Genomic DNA, 24,667 nt, shown 5'->3' with positions numbered 1-24,667 from the left:
GATGTGCATTTGAGCAGAGAGCAGGCAATATACCAGGATCGTGGGCTAAGGAGACAGTGAGCCCCAAAACATACCAGAACCCCTAATAACAAAAGAAGAAAAGCAATTAATGCCTTGTGTCCTATTTGTGTCTTAGGAGAGGCCGTCTACAGGCACTGTCTGGGTGGAGATCTTCGTATCCAGGGCGATGGATCTCTCACACAGTGAGCAAGGCCATCTCCAGTGGTGATGACTTGCTGTGCAAAGGCCATGTCATTTGAGATGATGTCTGCTCCAGCAGTGAGCTCCTAGGCCAGGGACGTGGGACTGGGGTATTCTTCTCAAGTGAGTACTTCCTGGAGTTAATGTGGGTCTCAGTGTTTGCCACGTTTGGTTGGAACAAATGCTTACTGGAGTGTAAACAAGTGAAAGCACCCAGACCAGCAATAACAAGATTAACAGTTACCAGAATGGTGTGCAGCTGGACTCAACAGGGTTTTGTGTTTTGTTCTTGTTTTTGTGGGAGTTTAGATTCGAATCAGCCCCAAATCACATGGTGGCTGCCTGGCCCAGGGGGCAGTCTACGGTAAATGGGCCCTAGAAGAATATAAATTGGTTAACTAGGAGGGGGCAATTTCTCCCTAGCCAGAAATGCTTTTGAGATGTACAAACATCATAATAGAAAGAAAAAATTCCATTTATATATATTATATCTCTATATATAATCCATTGGCATTGCATAATATGAAGTTGAAAAAGCAGTAAACTTTATGCTAATTTATAATATATAGCAAATATATTAATACATATTAACATTATATGTTGATACATATTAATTTTATATATTATATATTATTTTCTTAATAAAATTAATAATATAATAGCAAATAAAAACCACTGTGACAAGTAAAGAGAGAGTGCAGAAAAAAAAGAACTTTATATTTCCTGCTTTTTGAACAGTGGACCGCACATTTTAATTTGCACTGGGTCCAACAAATTATGCAGCTGGCTCTGGCTTATACATTTCTGGCAGGCATGTAAATGGTATGACCAATTTGGTGGTTTCTTGTAAAGGTAGCTGCACATTTACCGCATGACCTGGGGAGAGAAGCTGATTGAGTAACTTGGTCACAATTTGCAACCCACTGAAGAAAGTGAAAGAGATCTTATGATCGGCAGCCCTACCAGAACCACAGAGAATGGAGGAAGAGTGAATGCAGAAAGGATGCTGAGCAAGCAAAGAATAATGGAGGCAGAAAATGAACCAAGAGAGGAGAAGGGTGGTAAGAGAAGTGTGACTATTCCATTACAGATGGCAGGGCTCAAATTTCAGTTTCCTGCCCACCTCAGTAAAGCTCTTTTTCTTTGATTCAAGCCTACGTTAAGGCGTTATCTAGAAAAATGCTGTGTCTGCAAAGAATGGCTTTGTAAATTACACCTGAGGCAAATAAAGATGGATTAAACATATAATAATAAAAAATGATAATAACTATGAGGCCCATTAAGTGCTTGAGATTTATGTTCCTACCCAGAAGTTTGGTTTCATACCATGAAAGCCAGTTGACAGATAGCCGGTGATCTGGCTGTGGACCTACCTAGAATCTTCCAGCACTGACCACTTATTCACTGCTGGGAGGACAAAAAGGCTGGGTATGTAGGTGTGTGGTAGTAGGCCCCAAGATGATGGAAGAAAGAGTCCCATTCTGCCCTTATTCCGAGGATGACGCCGGTGGAGCGCACTGGCCCAAACCGAAAGGCTTCAGTTGTAAATTTGGAGAACCAAGGTCTGTCTTTGGCACTGCCGCTGGCCTTTTGGTTGACTTGGGCAAATGATTCACTTCCCTATACTTCGTTTTCTTCCAACACAAGCATAAGTGATACTTCCCCAACCTACTGTCAAGTTGGTTTGTTATATACATGAGCTAATAAGCATGAAATCTCTTTGGGCAAATAAAATTTCATAGAAAATTAAGATGACATGCTAGTTATTATTATTAGCACTAGGGAGCAGGGCCGGCACCCTCCCTTTCCCTTCCAGATTATTGGCAATGGGAAAGGACCAAATAAGGATCATGACTGGATTTGCAGAATGACCTTTCACTATATTGCCATCCATGAAACAAGGATCAGAGAGTTTGGGGCTCTGCCCGCCTCCTGAAAACCCAGGAGCTGCTATGAATCCGGAAGAGTTAAAACTCAGAGATGGAATATTTTAACAATGATACAAGGCAGCTTCTTATCTCGTTCCTCACAACGTCACTCAAACAAAAACAAAAACAAAAACGAAAACCTTTAACTGATTCCCAGAAGCACAGACTTTGCATGCACAAAAGCCAGAGGAGAGAGAGGGTCAGTGAACAAGAAAAAAAATAGTATGGTACATTTAGAAAGGAAAAAATAGAGACCTCATTATCACACTGGCAGATACTGAGAATAAATAATGAACAAAAATACCTCAAGGCTAGGCCAAATGGATCACAAATTGGATATGAGTCAGCAGCACAAGTGCTTTTATTAGGGAAGCTCAGGACTGAATACAGCATTTATAATATTTCCTGCTGATGTTTATGAAGCACTTACTAGGTGCCATGGACTGTTAAGTGTATACATGCATTTGACCCCACTGGGTGGGCGTGATTGTCGCTCAGTTTCACAAACGAGGGAAATGATGACCACTAAATTAAAGTATCGCCACAAGTCCTCCTAGCATTGTGTGGCAAATCTGGGACTTGAGCTGATGTCTGTCAGGAGAGTCTGTGTTCCGAATCCTGGTATTAGAAATTGACCCCCAGAGAAGTCCCTGCTTACATAGAACACAGGGCGGAGCTCTGGGCTTGGCAAACCATACAAGGATTCAAACAAAGGATAGCAACTAAGGAAATAAGTTTACTTAACTTGGAGGAAAGAAATCTAAGAAATGACCCATAGCCATGTTAACCTATCTGATGGCAATTGGGATCAAGGAATGGCAAACCGGTACGGGTGGTTTGGAAGAGCAAAGGAGTCAGAGTAAACCAGGATCAATTTGTGATTGTTTCTAGAAGTGAGGAATACTAAATATCTGTGGCCATCATGAAGATGCACCACTCAAGAGAACCTGGTGTGTGGGTTGCGTAAGTGACTGACAGCCTCCAGGTGTCACACTTCTGGGTCTGCTCTGGCACTCAGGCCACCCCTAGCCAATGACAGAACCTGATGGACCATTCTTGCCCAGTGGGAGACTGCTCTGTCAGCCTTGGCTCTCCATCTGGTCTGAAAGCCTCTCCTACCCAGGCCTCCTTCTTCTCCCTTTGTTTCTTAGGTATCATATCTACATCCTAGCCTGGAGGTTTTCCCTACCTACTCCTGCTCTCTCCCCTTTAATCTTAACAGGTCTTTCCTCAGTAGATCTCTTGTATATAATCCTGCATTGGTGTTCACTTCAGAGACCCAGATGAATACAATGCTGAGTGTGTGGTGAAGGGGAAATCATACCTTTGTCTTTAAAACCAGGCATGGCACTGCATTAGTGATTGAGAAATTTTAAGTATGGGCTCTCGGGACCCAAAGAGGTTGTGCTTAGAAGATGGTCCATCTTCTCCTAGACCTGAGATTCTAAGAGTCTCTATTTGGGGCATAAATATAGCAGGTTGAATGTTCTCAGCTTATTTTATTTTTAAAAAATCACTGTACTCTGAAAGCAAGAATTATGACCTTAAGGTAATATCTGAATGATAATGAGAAGTGCCTGAAATGACATCTTCATCGCATCTGTCACCATCTGTGATCTGAAACCTGCACTGCTCTAACAGATGCTATTAAAATGATTGCAAAAGTGAACAGCAATTGCTACTCATTAGTAACACTTGGCTGCAGATCTCAGGCTGGAGTCCCCACAAACCAGCCTCGGAGCTGCCCTGAACCCCTCGAGCAGCACAACTCAGCTCAAACTCCTCCAGAGTCCTAAAGAGCCCAATACCTGCTGGCCCAGCATTTGCCCTGAAAAGGTTAGAAGAGGCCTTTCCCTATATTAAGGCATCAGCCTTACAAGACCAACAGTTAGACATATTTTGGCAGTGAGTACATGGAATCAGAGCTTTGACTAGTTCTTTGTAATAATAAGACATTTCAAAAAGTTACAAGGCTATCCTGTCATGCTTCTAACCAACTGTGGTGTGTGACCTTGAATAAATTATTTAGGCTATCCACATCCCATATGCACACAAAATTCTGTGTGTTGGGGGCCAACATTATAAAATTGTTGATGTTGTAATCCTCACCCCCTGTTAAGGGGTTGGGTTGTGGTTTTTCTTTGTTTCTCATGAGGATGGACGATTTAAGAAAATGCCTTTTCATAGGGATAGAGTGTACTTCCCTTAGGTGGATGTGGTAATTCTCCCTCTCTGTATATTGAGTCAAGAAAATTAAACCTCTGTTCTCACCTGAACAAACTATTTAAAGAGCTTCATGATGTTACACTGAATAAGAAGGTGTTTGCTTTTATCAGCTCCCAAGATACAAACAATTCTATCAACCACACAGAATAAACATTCTTTAAGATTAAACCTGAAACCTTTTCCTTTGCAAGAAAAAGACAACATCTGAGTACAGGTATTGGTGAGGCACATTCAGAATTAAGCTGTAAAAGGGCTACCCTCTTCTGCGAAGGCTCCGGCAACCACTAGGTTCCTCTCCCACTTGGCTGTGTGGTTCTCCCCACAGTCAAAATGACCAGCCTGTCTGCCTGTTCTTTGGCTGGGGGAGGGGGGGTCCTTGCTCCTTCCTGGTAGTTGGGGATGAGAGTCAGGAGAGAGAGAAGATGGAAGCAGTGAGAGAGACAAGAAAGGCGGAGCACACACAACCAAAGCCACTGTTTATCAAATACGGTGGCCTGATGCAGAAATTCCAACCTGATTTAGCCACTGTGGTAAGTAAAGAGAGTGTCTGCAACAGGCCAATGAGGAAAGGACAACTTGAAATTTGAGAAAGGCATCCTTGGGGCACCTGGCTGGCTCAGTCAGTATTGACCTTGGGGTCCTAAGTTCAAAACCTACATTAGGTGTAGAGCTTGAAGAAGAAGCAGAAATAAAAAAAAGAAGAACAAAAGAAAACAATAGAAAAGAGAACGGCATCCTTTATAGGATCTCAAGCACTACCACACTACCATTCAAGATGAATTTTTAAAAATATTTCTTCAATTTCATTCTTGTTCTCTTTGTTAACTTGCAGGAATATTAGATTTTTCTGCTATGGCTGTACTTAAATCATATTTCAGAAACATCCTGGGAAGTGTGGATTTTTGTGGGCTGGCCTTGGAGCTTTTCTCCTCTTGCCTCAAACCACAAAAATATGATAGGTATTGTAACTATAGTAAATGTGTTCTGAGTGTCAAATAAAATCTAAGTCACCTGGGTGGCTCAGTCTGTTAAGCGTCCAAGTCTTGATTTCAGCTCAGGTTATGATGTCACAGTTCATGAAATCGAGCCCTACTTTGGGCTCTGTGCTCCTAGTGCAGACACTGCTTGGGATTCTCTCTCTCTCTCTCTCTCTCTCTCTCTCTCTCTCTCTCTTTCTCTCTCAAAATAACTGAATAAACTTTAAAAAATCTCACAAACAAGCTTTTAATGTATAAGGTATTTTTAAGGCAGGGCCTACCTATATATGAAACTTTTATTCATTACCTTATTAAATATATACTGAGGGACCTACTGTGTACTAGGCATCACACCAGGTGCTGGACAAGTTCAAGGAGCTCACAGTTCTTTACAGAAGACATAGTGTAACTGAAGTGCATGATGGGGAGTCAGTAGGGCCAGATCATTACTTTTGTGGGCTCTTAGCAGCTTTGCCTTTGTGGGCCCCTTCATCCATAAAAAAGTATTAAAATTATATTCTATTACTATTATTAAAGACAAATATAATACAGTTTGGATTATTTGCTCTTTTTTCTTTTGCAGATTTTTTAAAAAAATTAAACCATTTTTGTGGGCCTTTAAAATTATCCTGGGTTGCAGACATTGTGCCTGCTGTGCTTAATGGAGAAGTCAGCCCTGAAGACGATGACATGATGAGGATTTGCAGAGGTGACATTTGAAGTCAGAGTTAAAGGATACACAGGAATTAGCCAGATATACAAGCGAGAAAAGGCCATCACAGGGAGAAAGAATAGTATGGACAAAACCTTAACGTCTGAAGGGCACGGTTAGGGGCCCCTACAAGGTCAGTTAAGGTAGGCAGAGGACAAACTACGAAGAACCTTATATGTTGTACTAAGAACATGTAGGAAGTAATGGAGACAATTGAGGAGTGACATGTCTAGACATGTGTCCTACAAAGATTGCACTTGAGTGATTGTAAGGATAGGAGACCATGTAAGAGATGAAGGTAAGGATCTGAGAAATGGGAACAAAAATGATGAGGGTTCCAAGAACACAGGTTGGTCAATCAGACGAAAGAAAGATGCAGCAGTCTGGAGTTTTGTTTATTCCCTTCTCAGCCCTTTAATTAGTGCTCGACTGCCATCAATCACACACCAAAGCAAACCAACCAATCAACCAACCAACCCGCCGCCTATGGGAAATAGGTATTTTTCCTGATCACTTTCCTGTTCATCTGATTAAGCTAATTTCTCTTGACCTTTTGATTTATCTCCAGTCTCTCCTGTTCTGACACCCCATTTGAACCCAATTCTCCATCTCTAAGGGGTATCAGTGCATTGGTCAAAATTTTGTACTTGACCTTTGATTCTTCGCCTCCACAGCTATGACTACAAGGTACCTCTCCTGCCCGTTCTGACCCCTTGGGGACATCCTAGCCAAACCAGGCCCACCTGACCTCCACACAGATCAGACTTTCCTGCCTTAAATGAACTGGTGAATAGTTAGAGGTGATAGAGGAGGCAGTTAGCTAGGTATGAGCAAGGAGCCAGGTGTGTTTAAGAAAACAGGTGTTTTCTGTTAACAGAGGAGGAAACCAAGTTTCAAAAAGCCAGCAAAGACCCCAGGGGGATATGCATGCTCTCTTCCCTATGATCAGTACCATTCAGTAACCTATAGCTTCATTATAACACATTTACATTGCAGTCCGAACCCCTACCCCCTTGTGGGGGAGCGGGGGGGTGGCAGACATGAAGGTTCTGACAAGGACCATACAGGGCCAAAGGCCCCTATCCTGGTTGGTAGGAGGAGTCCCTTAGGAGACTTCAGTTGGAGACCACACTGGCTATGACCCAGAACCTATTCAAACCTAGAAAGAAAAGAGCACCCCAAACCCTGATGCAGTAGCCACCTGCACCTGCCCACTCTCCCATCTCGAGAGTGTACTTTTGCTTTAACTGCTACTAAAACAGCTGCTTGCTTAAGAGTTTGGCTCTGAGTTCTTTCTTGGCCAAACTCGAGAACCCAGGCCAGGAATGGCATTGACTGAGCTCACAAGAGGGTGAGGAATGGTTTGAGGTAAGATGATTACTTTGGTTCTAGATATGTTGGCTCTGAGCTTCCAGCCTGGGAGACATTAACCAAAACAACCACAAGCATGATCCTAGCGGGGTGCCTGGGTGGCTCAGTTTACACGTCCAACTCTTGGTTTTGGCTCAGGTCATGATCTCACTTTGTGAGTTCAAGCCCAGCATCGAGCTCTGTGCTGACAGTGCAGAACCCTGCTTAGGATTCTTTCTCTCTCTCTCTCCTCTGTCCTTTCCCTGCTCATGCTCTCTCTCTTTCTCTCTCTCTCTTTCAAAAATAAATAAAGTTTAAAAAAATGTGATCCTAGAATTCAAGAGAATGTTCTAAGCTAGAGATAGAGCTGTGGGTGTGTGCAGAAAAGAATTCACATAGGAGGCCTTAGGCTGTCCTCAGAAAGGCCTTCATGAAAAAATTGACCTTTAGCTGGCATCTAGGAACTTGATTTGGGGAGTGTTGCCACCATTCCCTTACTTATAAAAGTGTCTCAATGTGCCTAACCTGTGCAAATAATGTGGTTTATGCTGAACACTCATTTTCCTTCTGGGAGTCTGGAATTTTGGTACATGCCAGGCAGAGGTGCCTACATGACCAGTCCTCAGCAGAATCTTGGGCATTGAGTCTGTAGTGAGCTTCCTTAACAGCAGACTTCTTCCATGTTCGATTTGGTGCTGGAGGAACATGTGTCTTGTATGACTGTACTGGGATAGGACTCTCAGAAGCTTGCCTGGTTTCCTCCACACTTCACGCCATGTCCCTTTGCCTTTGATTTGTCTCCTTTCCTTGTAATACATCTTAGCTGTGAGCACAACTATATGCTCAGTCCCAGGAGTCCTAGCCAACCAGTGACCTGGAGGTGATCTTGGGATCTTCCAATACAGAGAATTATCAGGAACATTAGGTGCTTCAATGATGGGACTAAACATAAAATTAAAACCCTCCCAGTCTACATGCTCGCACTGGACTGGCCATGTGATCTGGATCCCAACTGATCAGAGTGGAATGGTCACTCTGCATCATCCTACAGACAAAAATGAAGAAACTTCCTTCCTATTGTAAAACACGCTGTCTGAAATGTAGCAAAGGGACAATGGCAACAGTCAAAGGAAGATTAAAGAAAGCCTCCCAACCATACCAGAAGCAAAATTTATTTAGCTAAGCAATAGAAGCATCCTCTTAACAAAACACTAAAGAGAGAGAGAGAGAGAGAGAGAGAGAGAGAGGAGAGAGAGAGAGGGAAAGAAAAGCCCTAAGGTATTGTGAGGGCCATGGCTATTCCCTCTAGTAAATCAAGAACAATACAAGACTTCTGGTATTTGATACAAGACTCCAAATGAAATTGTTAAGGAGCTAATTATAGTTTTAAGGAACTTGTCCCCAAAGCTCCTCACCTGTTGTACAGCGACATAGGACTGTTCAGCATTATGGCAGTTCCTGAACCCAACACTCACATCAAACTGCTAAGATCATCCATCCACCAGCATCTCCTCAAACCTTTGAACCCCCACCACTCACCCCCACACCACCAGTAGTATAATTCTCGCCAGATATCTTTCTGAAAGTGGCACTGATTCAGAGTTGGGCCAGCCAAACTGGCTGACCAAACAACTTGCTCTACATCCAGATAAGAGAGTCAACAAGGAGATGCTTGCAAGTTCATTATGTCTATCATTCATCCCTCTTAGCTGGCTCAGCAAGACGTGTGTAGATTCTATTACCAGTAGTCAATGCAATCAATGACACTTCTTTCCCCCTTTTACATTTGATCTTTATCCCACTTCACTCTATCAGGTAGATAGGAGCTACAGTTATCATTTGTCCCATAAGCTGGATGGTAAGGAGTCACAATTAAACCTGTTCAAACCCCAGTGAATGGAAGAATGGACACCATCCAGTTCACCTGTATGAATCAGAACTCATAGGACTGGTTATATTGTGTCATTTCACAATACAGAGGCTACCTGTGAATTCAGATCATTTCCCATTGGGGAGAATGTGAAAATGTTTTCCAACTGCACAGAAGACAGTTGGATTATGGTTAAATAGGGGCAATTGTTTTTTGAAGTTAAAGGTATGAGAAGGAAAGGTACATACATACTGGTCAACCAAGAGGTTACACTCTTCAAATAAGACATTAATACAATAGAGGAAAAATATACCTGAAAGTTTTCACAACCTACCTGTAGAGACTGAGGGAACAATCACCAGTGACACTTACAGTCCCGTCCTCTGGACATGGAACATTTGGCATTCTCAGGGATGGACAGCTCTGGCTTGCCGGGCAATCATCTCCTGTACGAACAGATACCCCAGCTCTCTGACTTCCAGTGTTCCATGGGATTGAGGAAGACACCCAAGTGAGCTTGCTGCCACTGCAAAGAGAATAAAAACTGCCCCCTTCACACGGAATACTATTTCCACACAATTTCCTCCTCCTCTGGCCAGACATTATCCAGATGGATAGAAGATTAGAAATTCACAGGAAGTCTTGTCTAGGAGTGACGTTTGTGAAAATGCCTCAGACTCAACTTACTATGACCCTTCACACAGGGTCTTCCGATTTTTCATTAATCTCTTTTCTGGATCCATCCTCACAATGCAGATTCTGCTTTATAACTTTCAGGGGCAATGCCCCCGTTGTTTGTGGACTGAACGGGTATGTTTACATATGGAAATTAGGGCAATCACAAGGACTGCTATCTCCAAGGTACAAAAGTAGAAAACTGTCTTCAGGGAGGAATAGACCAAAAACTTTCCAGAGCATCTCTGCTTTTCCAGAATACAGGTGAGCAGGAAAAGATCAAGCTTTGGAGGCAAATGGTCCTATGTTTGACTCTAAACTCTGCTATTCACTATGTTAAGTGGCAGGAATACTTCAAGATCTTAGGAGGCTTACACGTTAAATTCATGTTAAATACCAAAAGGAAAATAACCACGGGTGAATAAGATAGTCAAGTACAGGTCAATGCTACTTGAAACTATACACATCTGGGATATGCGAGGGAATGCAGGTGGGAGACGGACACTTTTGAAATAGAAACGTGCGAGACAGCCACACTATAAAGAATAAGCTCTAAGGACACGACATGGAGCAAAATATCCAGATGAAGAGTTTCAAACTATTTGTTCCTTTCTATATTAGAACCATAAGGGGTGCAATCATTGCTAAATAGGGGCTATAAATAAAGAGCCTTTGTATTTGTCCTCAGCTTTGTTTACTGGGAAATGAATGAAAATATTACAGAAAACACTACTTTATTCCCAACTAGGATACCAATTTACAAAATATATTAAGCCTGCTGCTTGGAGGGAATTTTCCATAAACTGTACAATGTAGTTCTATTTCAAATGCCTCTTTGGATCCCTTCACATGCTGGTCCTACCATGTCTTTCTTGCAAAAAACTAAATCAAAGAATCAATGTGCTCTTATTTTTTTTCTTTATTTCTACTTTTTTCATTTCCCTGCTTTCTTTGTTCCCCTCTTGATTTTCCTAACTGATCAAGCCAGGAAAGGTAGAACTACCTGAAGAATATTCCACATGAGCAATAAATCTGGATTTAGTCTCTTGCCATACTGGAAACAAATGGTACCACTGAAATGAGGGAGGTGTGTGTATTTAAGCTAAATGTCTACACTGGCATAGCTTCTAACACCTCTCTCTCTTCTATTCGGGTGATCTTCCATCTGCGAATAGATCACTCTCCCACTTCACACTGAACAAGAAACCAAATAGTGTCCTTCCCCCCCCACCAACATTTTTACTCCCTTCTTTCTTTCCAGTTTCACTGCCATTGCACTAGGTTAGCTAATAACTGAGGAGGATAACTGATGATAAAAAGGATCACAATGATTCCTTTATTGGATTTTTCGCTTCCCCTCTCTCTCTATCCCACTGTGTTCTGAACACTAAACTACACCAATTTTCCTGAAACATGAAAAATGACCTTACCATTTGCCACTAAAATTCACCAAGAGAGATCAAAAGTTTATAAGGGGAAGCAAAATTCCTTAGTCTGGCATTTAAAGCATTCAAACCTCCCAGCCCCCTGACTGAACTATATAAACTACTTACTCCAAACACAGTCATGACTCTTACTGAATGCTTTCCCCTCCAGATGTTAAGTGCACTCTCTAAAAACTCCCGTGTGTGCATCTTACCTGATGAATTGAATACAGTTACTTAAATCAGAAAGAAAAACTGAATCTTGAGATACATGTAAATCTCCTGGAATCTGGTCCTGAGGAATCTATGCTTGTGGTTTTCCCCAAGGAGAATCGCCACAGGAAACCTGCCATATATTCATAAACAAGCTCTGAAGTCATGTAATTCAGCAACTCATTTTATCAACCAAGTTTCAGTTTCTAAGAGAAAAAGGTCTCTTCCTGTGAAGATAGGGGCTTTGTCCTCAGCTGAATCCCCAATACCTGTAACACTGCCTGGAACCTTGTACGTGTGAAATTTCTTTTTCTGCTTTTGAGCAAATACACCACAGGAGACCAAGAGAAAAGAATAGTTCACATACAGCTTAGTTTTAATATTTATTGGTAGAAATAGATCTTCAATGCATACTTCGTGTTATATAAATTCCACATTCTCTTAAGGGTTTTGTGTTTTATATTATTTGGAGATTTTGGCCTCCAAGTAAACTTAACATATTATCTATGCATTTGACTCTTCATAGGCATTTGTTTTTAGATTTCAGAAGTAAACTTGAGAAATCATGCATATTTGTATACGTTACTTAATGTAATCCAAAGAACTGTCTGCACGTTCAAAAAAGTCACAAAAAGGCCGAACTCAAGTTAAATAATCTCTATGTACTAAAATGTCTGTGTTCCGTTTCTGAGTAAAGAAATATTTGTTCAGTATTATATATTGCTTGCCGTCTAGTAAGATTGTCAGAGACGCTTCAGTAAATTATGTCTATTTTTAAATATCTTAAACTACTTCCTCCCAGAGATGATCCTGTAAATGTTACACATTGTGCTAAGTGCATTCACAGCCCAAAAGCTTAAATACAAACCAAACTGGTAGTTTTTAGACTGAATATTTTAACCTTAAAATTATATATCTACATATACATATATGGTAAGCTGCATATTAAATTTAACATTTCAAGTAACTTAAATATATTTAGCAAACATTCAGCCAAACACTCTCTCATGAAAGATACTGTCCTTTGAATAAAAAGTTAATGAAAGGCTTATAGCCACCAATGTCTGCATATGATACTAAGCCTCTGCAACTTAAAAAGTCCAAATAAATTCTGCTGGGCTATTAAGGAAAAAAAGATTGATTTTTAACCTACGGAATTGTGCAGGTACAAAAGTGCTTTAGCATGACAAAATTACCAAAATAAAAACATTTTAAAGATTATTTGGTGCTAGCAATATTAGACTACTCTGTTCTTGTCAATAATTTAACATGTGCCATTTTCAGTTTTATAGAAATTTAACAAGTTAAAAAAAGCACACAAAAAAATAGTTCGAACTAGAATAACTTGTTCTCTTTCATCCTGGTTAGCTCATCACAAGTCAACAGAAAGGTACGTCAGTACTCAGCTCTACTAAAATGGAACGTTTGAATGGACCCAACCCTTCACCCATTGCCCGCCAGGCCGGACCCGAGCACCGGCTGCCGGCAGACGGGGCAGGTGCCATTCTCAGAGAGCCAGCGGTCGATGCAGTGAATGTGAAACTCGTGCATGCAGGGCAGCTGCCGCAGCTTGTTGCCAGTCACATAGTCACTGATACACACACTGCAGATTTTGCCTCGTTCACCGTCCATACTGCTATGCTCGTAGTTCCGGGTGGAAAGATTGTCAATCTGTTCTTTGGTTAAGCCGCGTGTGGGATCATCGTCATCACCTTCATTCAGTAAAAAGAAGTGCGCAAGGCGAAGAATAGGTAGTGTTCCAGTTTCGACTAAGTTATTTGGATTCCTCGACTGCCTGCCACCTCTGTGATCACTGTGTTGGGCGCGAGGCTGGGGCATCTCGTTTCCACCCGGGACTTCAGAGCTGTTGTCTCGGGCCCGCCTGCTTTGAGAGGGAGCTTCATGGCGCTGGCCCACGTGGTTGACTGCGCCTCGGGTACCCAGCGCGGACTGCCTCTCTGGTAAATGCTGACCGTGTCTCGGAATTTCCGACTCAGACTCGGCCTCCATTAAAGAACTCAGTTCTCCAAATCCAGTCATGATCTGCCTTAAAATGGACCGAAGGGCCACTGATGATGGCTCCAGCAGCTCATTCTCAGAAATCCTCCGAAGAGGAACTGTGATGGTACTAACATAGGTCTGAATACCTGACCGCTCTAAACGAGAAATAGTTCGGCGAAAGCCGCCACTATTGCTTTCGATCGTGACCGTGTTTTCTGCTAGCCCTACCCTGGATCGAGTTCTGCTCGCAATACTGTCCCGATCTCGGTTTTCTCCAGGACGGATCCTTCTCACTTGTAGGTCCAGGGTGATTGTTGGGTGCCGTCGTGCAGCGGGTGAAGATCTGCTGGATTCTTCTCCTTCTTCTACTGTTATTCTTGACACAAGTCTTGAGTTAGAGAAGGGAGCATAGGCGGTACCTCTACGTTCCCTATCCTGCTCTAAAAAGACACGCGTTACACCTCTCCTTCTAACAGACCTTCTACTGTTCTGCTGTGAAGGTCTGCTTTCTCTCTGGGAGTTACGATAAACAGCGCCGCTTTGTCTCTGAATTGGTGAACGGCTTCGACTACTGAAGGAAGACCTCAATCTTATTGGCTCTAATCTTTGGTTTGTATTCCTCACTGTAACATTAGTTCTAGCCCCATTTTCCCAGACATGCGCTGCTCCAAACCGCTGCCCCTCCCTCTGCCTGAGTTCACTACCGCCCTGACTACTGAAATTAGCACGTGCAGCTCTCGTTCTGGGAACGCCAACTGCTCCCCCAAGGCCACTTCTTAATCTTCCCAATGTTGAGAAAGACCCTTCTACCGAATTCTGGCCCCTTAGACCAAGCCTAGTCCTCGGGACGTTGGAACCACCACCACGGAGACTCAGGGAGGTCTGGCTTCTTGTTCGCCTAGCCACAGGACTAGCAGATCTCTGTCGCCTACTTGCGGTGTGAGCCCTGCTAAAATCTGAGAGCGGAGCACCTGTCTGATCTTCACCGTGAATTTCAATTCCTCTATTCTCATGATTTATATGGATTTCCAGACTAAACCGAAACTCTCCGCTGTTTGGGTTTGTTCGACTCACGGCTCTCCAGGTTTGGTTCCCATTTTGTCCACTTCGAGTTGCGTTTCCTGTGCGGCGAAACGTGTTCAACCATTCTAGCAGAGAATCTTCATCTGAACTTTCTCTAGGGACTTCTGAGTCTGGAAAGCAAAGTGAATCAACTCAAGGCCAATTCCCAAAATTATCCTTAGACTTTTATTAAAAGCTTACAAGAGAAAGTATTTATTGAGTTCAGTAATATTTAAGAATATCTGTGCATTTTAATGAATGAAAATGGCAAAAACCTGAAATTTCTAGAAATATACACTATATGCATATTATAATACATTCTGATGTGTTATAAAACTATAAATACCGTTTATGCAAAGCTCTGAAGAAATCCTCACCCTTATATTCTATATGCCTATTGCTGGCAAAATATTAAGGCAAATGAGGAGGCACCTGGATGGCTCAGTCGGTTAAGTGCTTGACTCTTGATTTCAGCTCAGGTCATGATCTCCCTGTTCTTAAGTTTGAGCCCTGAGTCAGGCTCTGTGCTGACAGTGTGGAGCCTGCTTCAGGTTCTGTCTCCTTCTCTCTCAGCCCTTCCACCCACTTGCATGCTCGTTCTCACTCTCTCTCTCGCACTCTCTCTCAAAAATAAACATTTTTAAAAACTAAAGCAGATGAGAAATACTTCCAATACTAAAACTGTACATTTAAGATACTTCATATATATATGGTAAAATCAATAAAATATAGTGGCAAACCTTACATATAATTCACTGTAAATTTGTGGAATCCTTCTGGTAAAGGTAACTCAATATTTTTACAACTAGGTATTTTAATTACCTTAGGAATTTTATCTATTTCTCAGGAACTGCCAAAAATGTACACCTCAAGAAATCTGGCCTTCTGAATACAATATGAGAACTACATTATATCTTTATGTGAAGCTGGGAAACTTTAGACATGCTACTTAAGTTCTCTATGACTACATCCTTATTTGTAAATTGGAGATAATAAAAGTATAAATGTTAGAGAATTATCATGAGAATAAAATAAGATACTGGATATAAAATGATTGGTATAATGCCTGGCATATAGAAAGTATTCAATAAATGGTAGCCATTATGAATATTTTCTGTTCATCTCCACGTAGATGAAGAGTTTTCTCTAGTTTTCTTTACTGTTGAATCCCCATCTCTACAACAGTATCTGGTTCAAATCAGACTCTCAATTAACGTTGAGAAAATCAGTTTAGAAGTAAATGTGCCCTTGATAAACTTCTATACTACTGCTACTATAAGAAACTTAAGTTTTCCATTTTTAAGCAGTGGATTATATAAAGGGCAAAACTCCATGAAAAGCATTCTAATGCACATGAACTATACAGACTTTAACCCTTAAGTTTACTCTACACAAAAATGGCTGTTAAATGAGATGGCTTTGATTTCATTTCATTATTGCAATCTCTCATAAAAACCATTTTTAAATATTAACGTTAAAGCTATTAATCAGCTGCTGCTGTCAATAAAATAAACTTTAGCCATAGAAAGATACAAGCTATTTTACATGTGGCAAGTACATTTTCCATTGAAACATAGTAAAAGGACCAGTATTATCAGCTGTAGCAGTACGGTACAACTTCCCGATCTACATATACAGGGGGAAAAAGGGTTAATATCCCACTTCCATTTTAATTTGGAAAGAGGAGTAAAAGGCAGATCAAAAGCATTCTAAAGTCAACTTCCGTCTCAGTTACTAGAATGCAGTGGGGTGGGTAAAAGAGTTCACTAATAATCTAACGAAAGCTGTCCTGCCTTCCACCCATTACAAACGCACAGTCATGGTCATGGGTCAGCCTGGCAGCCGGGTGCAGCCGAGTGACTAAGGTCCCATCGATGGAATGGGAGTGAGAGTGACAGGTCTCACTTTCCAACTGGTGCCTGAACTCCCTTCTGGAACCTAGGCCTACCCACTAATGCGGAGATGGGGTTGGGAGGTGGCTGGGTCCTGTGAACCAAACCCGGAGCAGCGACGTGTAGGGACCTTTCTGCAGCCGAGGGGATGTTCTCCACCCGCGCTGTCCAACACCAGTGTCACTAGCCACTGTGGCTACCGAGCGCTGCAATGTGGCTGATGGGAGTGAAAAGCTGAATTTTAAATGTTATTTAATTTTACTTAATTGAAGTTTAAATGGTCACATGAGGCTAGTAGCTCCTGTACTGGGTGGAAAAGTTGTAGGACTACTCTGGGGGAAATCTAGGAGGATTTATGGAGCAAAATGTGCCCATCTTCCCTGGACTATCAACAGAAAAATAAACCTCTATCTTACTGAGCCCACTGCGTTTTTGAGTTTTTAATGGCCTTTGCTCTCTACCACAATAATCTTAAAAAAAATTTTGTTTTACATTTATTTATTATTGAGAGACAGAGCATGAATGAGGGAGGGGCAGAGAGAGAGCAGACACAGAATCTGAGGCAGGCTCCAGGCTCTGAGCTGTCAGCACAGAGCCTAACACAGGCTCGAACCCACAACCCATGAGATCATAACCTGAGCTGAAGTCGGACGCTCAACCGACTGAGCCACCCAGGCGCCCCTGTTCTAATTCAATAACCTTGATACAATCTGTGAAAATACTTAAAAAAAAAAAAGTGAAACTACCAATAATGAATACCTCTGGGGAAGGAAGTAGAACCAGTAAGAGGGACACGGAGTTGGCTTTACTTTTAATTCTATATACTTCTGTTTAGTTTGAAATTTTTTTCACTTTATTTTTTCTTTTTTTTTTTAACTTTTTTTTTTAATGTTTTATTTATTTTGATACAAAGAGAGACAGAGCATGAAAGGGGGAGGGGCAGAGAGAGAGAAGGAAACACAGAACCGGAGGCAGGCTCCAGGCTCTGAGCTAGCTGTCAGCACAGAGCCCGATGCGGGGCTTGAACTCACAAACATGAGATCTGACCTGAGCCGAAGTCGGAGGCTCAACCGACTGAGCTACCCAGGCGCCCCTCACTTTATTTTTTCTAAGAACTTCTTATGACTTAGTATTTGTTCAGTAAAATGACAAACACAAAAACAATAAAACAATAAAGACAGGTTTCCTCAGTCTTTCAGTATTGCTCTGCAGAAATTTTTGGAAGTTACATTACTTTAGGAGAAGTAGTGTGTACATTCTAAGATTAAAAAGAATTATGCTGGTAATTAGCTTAATTGTATACTATTTCATATATATGAGCTTCCTAAGGCAATCTGTGTGAAAGGTCTTTGTATTCAACCCCTGCCCCTATATTGCCTAATGAGGCTGCTCTGCATAGAATGGGTAAATACTATCTGAATGGGTCTCACGGTAAAACTGGAAAACATTATGGGGGCGCCTGGGTGGCTCAGTCGGTTGAGCTTCCGACTCTAGCTCAGGTCATGATCTCACGGTTCGGTTCGTGGGTTTGAGCCCCGCGTCGGGCTGTGTGCTGACAACTAGTTCAGAGCCTGGAGCCTGCTTCAGAGTCTGTGTCTCCCTCTCTATCTGCTCCTTCCCTGCTCATGATCTGTCTCTGTCTCTCAAAAATAAATGTTTTTTTAAAAAACCCTGGAAAACATTAAAAACAAATGTATTAGGCAAGATCCAATAAGTTCATGTCTGCGATTGCTCTAGTCAAACCTGTTCCTAATGGAAAGGAGTCCACCGCACCTCTGGCATTGGTCCCGCTTCTCAAGTCCGGCTGAGAGGCGAGCTGCTCCTTGACTCCATCCAACCGCTGCTGTAGTTCTTCTGATGTTATTTCTCCTAAAACAGTAAAAAACTGCTCAGTGAAACTGAATATCTTAAATTATTGTTTCACGAGAACTCGTGAAGGAGAAGACTAATTTCAGTGATCTGTAGAAGATGACAAAATAGAAAATCACTGGCTTACTTCTAGTCTATTCTATTATTTTCATGTTCTGTTATACTAAAGACAAAAATATTTAGCTGATGCAAGTACACATCATTTTGGTTGTGTTTTATTAAAATAAAAATGGGATTTAATTTGAATAATTTTTTAAAAATCCTTTCAGTTGATACACTTTGGAATCTAGAAGCCCTAATTCATAGATTTTTATTAGAGTTAAAAAAAAACTTAACGGAAGTATTTCCAGAAAAATCTTCGCTTGAATGTTACCTCAATAGTTTATTATATCAGTCATCAATATACAATGTGCAAATATCCAACATACAAATATATCTTGTACAAACATACAAGCTTCAATTAGTTCATTTGTGAAATGAATTTGTAAAATATTTATGGAGCTCACTGGTCTTCTAAAGCATTATTAAGTCACCTAAGTATAAATTATAACACTACAAATTAGGGTTTTTTACTATTCATTTATTTTTGAGAGAGAGAGAGAGAGAAAGAGAGCGGGTGTGCACACAAGCAGGGGGGGCAGAGAGAGAGAGAGAGAGAGAGAGAGAGAGAGAGAGGGAGGGAGGGAGACACAGAATCCAAAGCAGTTTCCAGGCTCCAAGCTGTCAGCACAGACCCCAACGCGGGGCTCAAACTCACAAACCATGAGACTATGACTGAGCCAAAGTTGGACGCTTAACCGACTGAGCCACCCAGGTGCCCCAGAACTGAGTTTTAAATAATATCTAATTTACAACTATTACCTAAAAGAGAATCAGGGCCATATATGTAAATATTTGACACTATTATGTCCATTATTTGTTAGCTAGGCATTTATATAACAGTGCTCCGTGTCTAAGATTCGTACTTACTTATAAAACAGAGAAGTAAGCCAGTGATTTTCTATTTTGTCATCTTAAAGATTCTTAAATTTACAAAAATAGTACATTATATTTTGGGAGAGGGAAGAACGGGGGAACCCACCCTTATTTTGAAACTTCTCTTTCCTATAATATAGAAAGGTGTCCCCTCTTTTACCCATTTCTTACCAGGGGTGCCTAAGAGATTGTGGTCTCGCATTAGCCTATAATCTTCATCATTGAGTTCATTAATAAACTGATAATAGGCTTCTTCTCTGTGGAGACGCTCTTGCTGCCATCTTCTCTCACTTTCATGAGGATTACCGTCTTGACATGAAGCTTCTTCACCACCATTGTCTGATCTCGATCTAGACGGATTCATACTGAGATCCCTAGCTTTCTGTTCAAACAATACGTACAAGGTTCAGGCTGTTAGTTGTGAATTACACAAAGGTTTGTGTTTTTAACTTATAATCTCTAACTTTTATGTTAAACTTCTTCCTCTACTCATATATTTCCTATGCCAAATCAGGCAGTGAATAACTCACGCATAAAATGAAAAACAGCTTCTAGGAGATAGGAGATGCAAGTACACATCATTTTGGTTGTGTTTTATTAAAATAAAAATAGGATTTAATTTGAATAATTTTTTTAAAATCCTCTCAGTTGATACACTTTGGAATCTAGAAGCCCTAATTCATAGATTTTTATTAGACTGGCCCTACTTCCTTGCCTAGCCACTGTTTAAAGTAGACTGGATTTGGTTTTACCACTCATTCGTGAGTACCAAAGTGATTATCTCCTTTTTCTACCTCTTTCACTCTCTGGCAAAGTTGATCTAAAAGCCCTCACTGGGGGCACTTGGGTGGCTAAGTCACTTAAGCGACTGACTTTGGCTCAGGTCACGATCTCATAGTTCATGGTTTCGAGCCCCGCATTGGGCTCTGTGAGGACACCTCAGAGCCTGGAGCCTGTTTTAGATTCTGTGTCTCCTTCTCTCTCTGCACCTTTCTTGCTCATCCTCTCTCTCTCTCAAAAATAAATAAATATTTAAAAAAGAAAGAAAGAAAAGCCTTCACTGATGTTTCAAATATCTGGATACTTCATGTTAGCCTATAAAACACAAGCTGAGTTATATACTTCATGCGTAATTTTAAATTATGTTGCTTAATGAGCAGAGAGCTGTTATCATTTACATCTATTTCCAGCAAAGGTATTCTTCCCAAAATAAAACTCACAGATGTAATACTACCTTCTGCTGCCCCGGGTGAAGGTAAAAATCATTTGGCCTCCTGGACCTACTGAACAGACTTGGAGTTGCCCTCTAACACCTACCAGGAAACAGCGCTCGCTGCATGGGCTCTGAGGGCTGGGACTGGGGATCAGAGCACCCTGTGTCCCTAGAGCAAACCTCACCCTTAGGCCTGGTTAGTCTCAGAGGTTTCTGAGTGAGTGCCAGTGAAACTTCCTGACCTGGCCCAGGCAAACCTTGTTTTTTCTTTTTTTTATTTATTATACTCAAATGTCATTCCTTAGAGGCTTTACATTTACATGGAAAAGAAACCAAAGAGGAAAATTACTTGTGTTTCAGAGATTCTAAAATATTTGTGAAACATCTATTTAATAAGTCAAAATTCTCACCTGGGAATCCACATCAGACTCATTTAAGGAAATTTTTTAAATTTTTAAAAAATATTTTTAAATATTTTAATTCATTTTCTTTTTTAATTCATTTTTGAGAGACAGAATGTGAGCAGGGGAGGGGCAGAGAGAGAGGGACACACAGAATCTGAAGCAGCTCCAGGCTCTGCGCTGTCAGCACAGAACCCGACATGGGGCTGGAACTTGTGAACTGTGAGATCGTGACCTGAACTGATGTAGGACGCCCAATAGACTGAGCCCCCCTGGCGCCCCTCATTTGAGGAAGTTTTTAAAAATAAAGATGCCCTACATCTTATCTCTAATCCTAAATCATATTTTCCAAGGTAGGGCCCAGGTCTGCCTTTAAAAGCTAATTTGGGTGTCCTGGGCAATGAAATAAACTATTTCTTGACAATTTCTAGAGGTCAGTAAAGGGTGTGTGTAATATAGCACATGACTTAATAGAGGCAGGAGGATCAAATAACTAGGTGACCAAGGAAGCAATTGTTGCAACTCTGACTCAGTGTTTAATCAGCAAACTACATTAAATACAAAGTAAATGAATCTACAAGTCTAAACTCTGCAGTGAGTAAGCAAGTATCCAATTTCATGGACATTCTAACATTAAGTTACAGATTCGAGGACTTTGTTACAGTGACTATTGTGTCCTTTCTTATGGTGACTATTGTGCCGTTTTTTAAAAGGAGAGGTCTAATCACACTAGCCAATCAAGTGCAACTTAACCTTATTAAAAACTCAAGATTTCTTTCCATTTTCAGAACACCCAGGATAAGACTGATCATTAATAAAGAGCACATTTGGTAGGCAGAGCAGTCATAACATTTTTGTACTAAACATTAAAAAATTTTTTGAAACACACCATAAAATCAAGTTACCCCAGTGTCACTCAAAACTTTAAGAGCTTCTTCTCAAAGGCACTTTTCTTGTACAATTAACCACAATTAAGCAAAGTGAATACCTTATTGTCCTTTCAACATGCTTTTAATGTATGCAGTGGTATCCATCCTTCAATTGTTTGTGCTTTTTTGGAGAGCTGCCCATCTGAAGCAAGAAGAGAGAATGGAATCATTCACTAAATGTCTCTTTGAAGGACAGGAATGGCTAACAAAGTCAAAGCTCTGCTGCAAAGTCAAAGCAAAAGCTTTAGTGGATGCTGGTAAGATACTCGCACAGAAAATTAGATCCCCAATTAGGTCATTAAAACCTCCCGCAAGGCCCTTTTTCTCCCCCACTGGAAACCAGGCCTTCCCTCCTACACTGCCAAGGCTCCTGGGATCACAACTCCCCTCTCCAAGGCCTGCCTTCCTACCCTGCTCCCATTCAGGCGTTACCAGGGTTAGGTGTCTTCAGTTTACTTCTGAACCTTCACTTTCTTGCCACCCTCGCCCTCCGTCCCGCTACTGGTTTCTTTCCTGGCCGTTGCGACGGAAGCTCGCGCCAGGGTACGGTTCGCACTACGATAAACAAACTGGGCTCAAGGGCCCAACCAACCTCTTCCCAACCGAGCCTCAAGGAACGCTTCCCTTAGCGACCTGGATTCCCACAGGGAGGCAAGTGACAGACGGTGCATCGGAGCCAATCACCAGTTAGGGGCGTGCATTCAGGGCGCAGCTAACCAATCGGAGAAGAGACAGGAGCCAAGGAGGGCTGGCTTTCCTGAACGTCTCCCGGAAGTAGTGGCCGACCCGGAGCCTTTCCCCGAGCTCACCTCGCCAGGAGCTGGGCAGTCCAGCCCCTGCCCCAAGGGCAGTCCGCGGCGGGCGGCGCTCCTCTCGGGTCCTGGAAGGTTGGGACGATGGGCGTGGGCGAGAAGGGCTGGTCTCCGGAGGCCGCTGCTCCCTCTAGTCGTCTACTGAAGGGAGAAGCTGGAAGCCCGTGCAGTTTGGGGTCGTCCAGATGGCGGGGAGGCTCTAGAGGAGGGACACAGGCCCTGGCCCTTCTTTCCCAGCTACCAGGTCCCCCCTCGGACGAGCGCAGACGCGGCCCCGCCGGCACGACGCTCGCTGGTGCTACTGAAAATTGTGTCCGGCGGGATCTAGGATGCTAGCGTTCCGCGTTCCGCCCCATCAGGGTTCTTGGCCAGAACCGGTTGTCCCAGGGCCTCCTTGTGGAGTGTCAAGTGCTGGGCCGCTCAGCTCTCCTGCAGCCTCATAGGCCCAGGGACACAACCTGCTTTCCACCCTTGGGAAGTAGTAGCACCTCCCTGCTCCTTGTTGTGGCTTGTTTACGGAGCCTGGCGACACATTGCAACCCAGTAGTCTGTTCCTGTCCGTTTACTGCCCCGGTACCACGTTAACTAATCAGCCAGGCTCTTCTGTTTATTGCTCACTGGCACCTGGAAACTACAAACCCCAATCATTCTAAAGTACCTTTATTTGTGTTTCTCCGCGTTCCCGCTAGGAATGCACATGGAAACTCCCCGCATTTGTGTCTCTAGCTTGAGGTGTAACCCTGAACCAAGCCCGCTTCACCATTAATTAAGCCTTTGACTAGGGCTCTGTCCAGCCTGGTGTAGGCTCCTTTCCTGACCTCCCTACCATCTAGAAGACTTAAACATTGCACAGTGCTCACATTACTATTCTTTATTCGTTTGTCCATTAACTCATGCATTCGCTCCTGCCCTAACCTTCCCCTCCCCCCAGTTTATTTATTTTGAGAGAGAGCAGCATGTACACAAGGGAGGGGCAGAGAGAGAGAGAGAGAGAGAGAGAATCCCAAGCAGGCTCTGTGCTGTCACCACAGATCCCGACTTGGGATTTGACCTTGAAAACGGTGAGATCATGACATAGGCCGAAATCAAGAGTCAGATGCTTAACAGATGGACCCACTCAGGTGCCCCCTTGCCTTGACTTTTGAGGAGCTAGCCTATCCCCACCATTATGCTTAGCACCCGTGAAGAAGATGTAGTCTTAAGCATGGGTGAGCTATTGCTTTAGCAGGGGTAGATGGACTAAGTTTTAAAAAATCATATTGTTATAGATACTAAAAGAAAAATATACAAATAAGGGCGTCTACCAGGCCCTTTGGGATATCTCTGCTGCACACCTCTACAGACTGGTCTCTTTTGGGATCTCAGAACAGCCTGAAGGTCCTCAACAATCATATGGGAACTCCTAAGCAACACCCAAACCCCCTTTAACCTAATTTCCTTCCCCAAGACCCAGATTATACCTCCTCTTCAAGGAACTTTTTCTGGGGCCTCTGAAGTGACACCCTCACTCCACCATCCAGCCCAGAACTCACACATAAAACTAGGCAGATGTCCCTTTGGGGGCTTCCATAGCTCCCTCTGCATAACTCTACCTTAGCATGTATTCATTTACTTAACAAATACTGGATGCCATTATCTATTAGGTGCTAGTGATAACAGCAGAGAATAAGGCAAACAGGGTTCTTGCCCTCCTTGTCAGTGAAAACGCCACTGAGCAAATACAATGATTTTCTGTTAAATTACAGGTCTCTTCCATTTAAGAGTCTAAAATCCTTAAATTTGAACAAATGGTTTTATTCATTTTTATAGTCCCAGAACTTAGTGCAGCCCCTGACACACTGTCCTTGGCCTACTGCAAGGATGAGCAGAGAAAAAAATGCAAACTTCCTGCAAGCAAGTTAATGCATGTTACAATGACCTCAGAAATTGTGAGTTCA

General features: G+C 42.2%; 1 protein-coding gene across 6 annotated transcripts; it reads right to left on the bottom strand.

Annotated features, from left to right (window-relative positions):
- Window positions 1-892: 892 nt before the first annotated feature.
- Window positions 893-23,019, bottom strand: RNF6 (ring finger protein 6). 6 transcript variants are annotated; one of them, XR_003907726.1, is made up of 7 exons: window positions 22,728-23,019; window positions 21,978-22,060; window positions 19,547-19,757; window positions 18,305-18,400; window positions 14,652-14,770; window positions 9,599-9,710; window positions 893-1,077 (listed from the first exon to the last, which is right to left on the bottom strand). XR_003907726.1 is itself a non-coding variant. In XM_029936937.1 (6 exons), exons 3-6 carry the CDS (start codon window positions 19,737-19,739, stop codon window positions 13,943-13,945), a joined length of 411 nt encoding a protein of 136 aa, XP_029792797.1. In that variant the 5' UTR covers window positions 19,740-19,757; window positions 21,978-22,060; window positions 22,728-23,019; the 3' UTR covers window positions 13,864-13,942. The 6 variants fall into 6 exon arrangements, 5 of the variants coding, with proteins under 5 accessions (XP_029792793.1, XP_029792795.1, XP_029792796.1 ...); XM_029936937.1 differs by lacking the exons at window positions 893-1,077; window positions 9,599-9,710 and adding an exon at window positions 13,864-13,945; XM_029936933.1 differs by lacking the exons at window positions 893-1,077; window positions 9,599-9,710 and having other exon boundaries at window positions 11,941-14,770.
- Between the last annotated feature and the right edge of the window lie 1,648 nt (window positions 23,020-24,667).

Source organism: Suricata suricatta, chromosome 4, assembly GCF_006229205.1.
Source record: "Suricata suricatta isolate VVHF042 chromosome 4, meerkat_22Aug2017_6uvM2_HiC, whole genome shotgun sequence".
NCBI lineage: Eukaryota > Metazoa > Chordata > Mammalia > Carnivora > Herpestidae > Suricata > Suricata suricatta.
This window is presented reverse-complemented; position numbering and strand designations above follow the sequence as displayed.

Excerpts from the sequence above, each read along its gene's own strand:
- RNF6 (XM_029936933.1), bottom strand. The coding sequence starts at position 19,739 with ATGAATCCGTCTAGATCGAGATCAGACAATGGTGGTGAAGAAGCTTCA. Across the intron at positions 18,401-19,546 it reads CAATCTCTTAGGCACCCCTG|GAGAAATAACATCAGAAGAA; the intron begins GTAAGAAATGGG and ends TTACTGTTTTAG. Across the intron at positions 14,771-18,304 it reads AAGCGGGACCAATGCCAGAG|ACTCAGAAGTCCCTAGAGAA; the intron begins GTGCGGTGGACT and ends TTTGCTTTCCAG.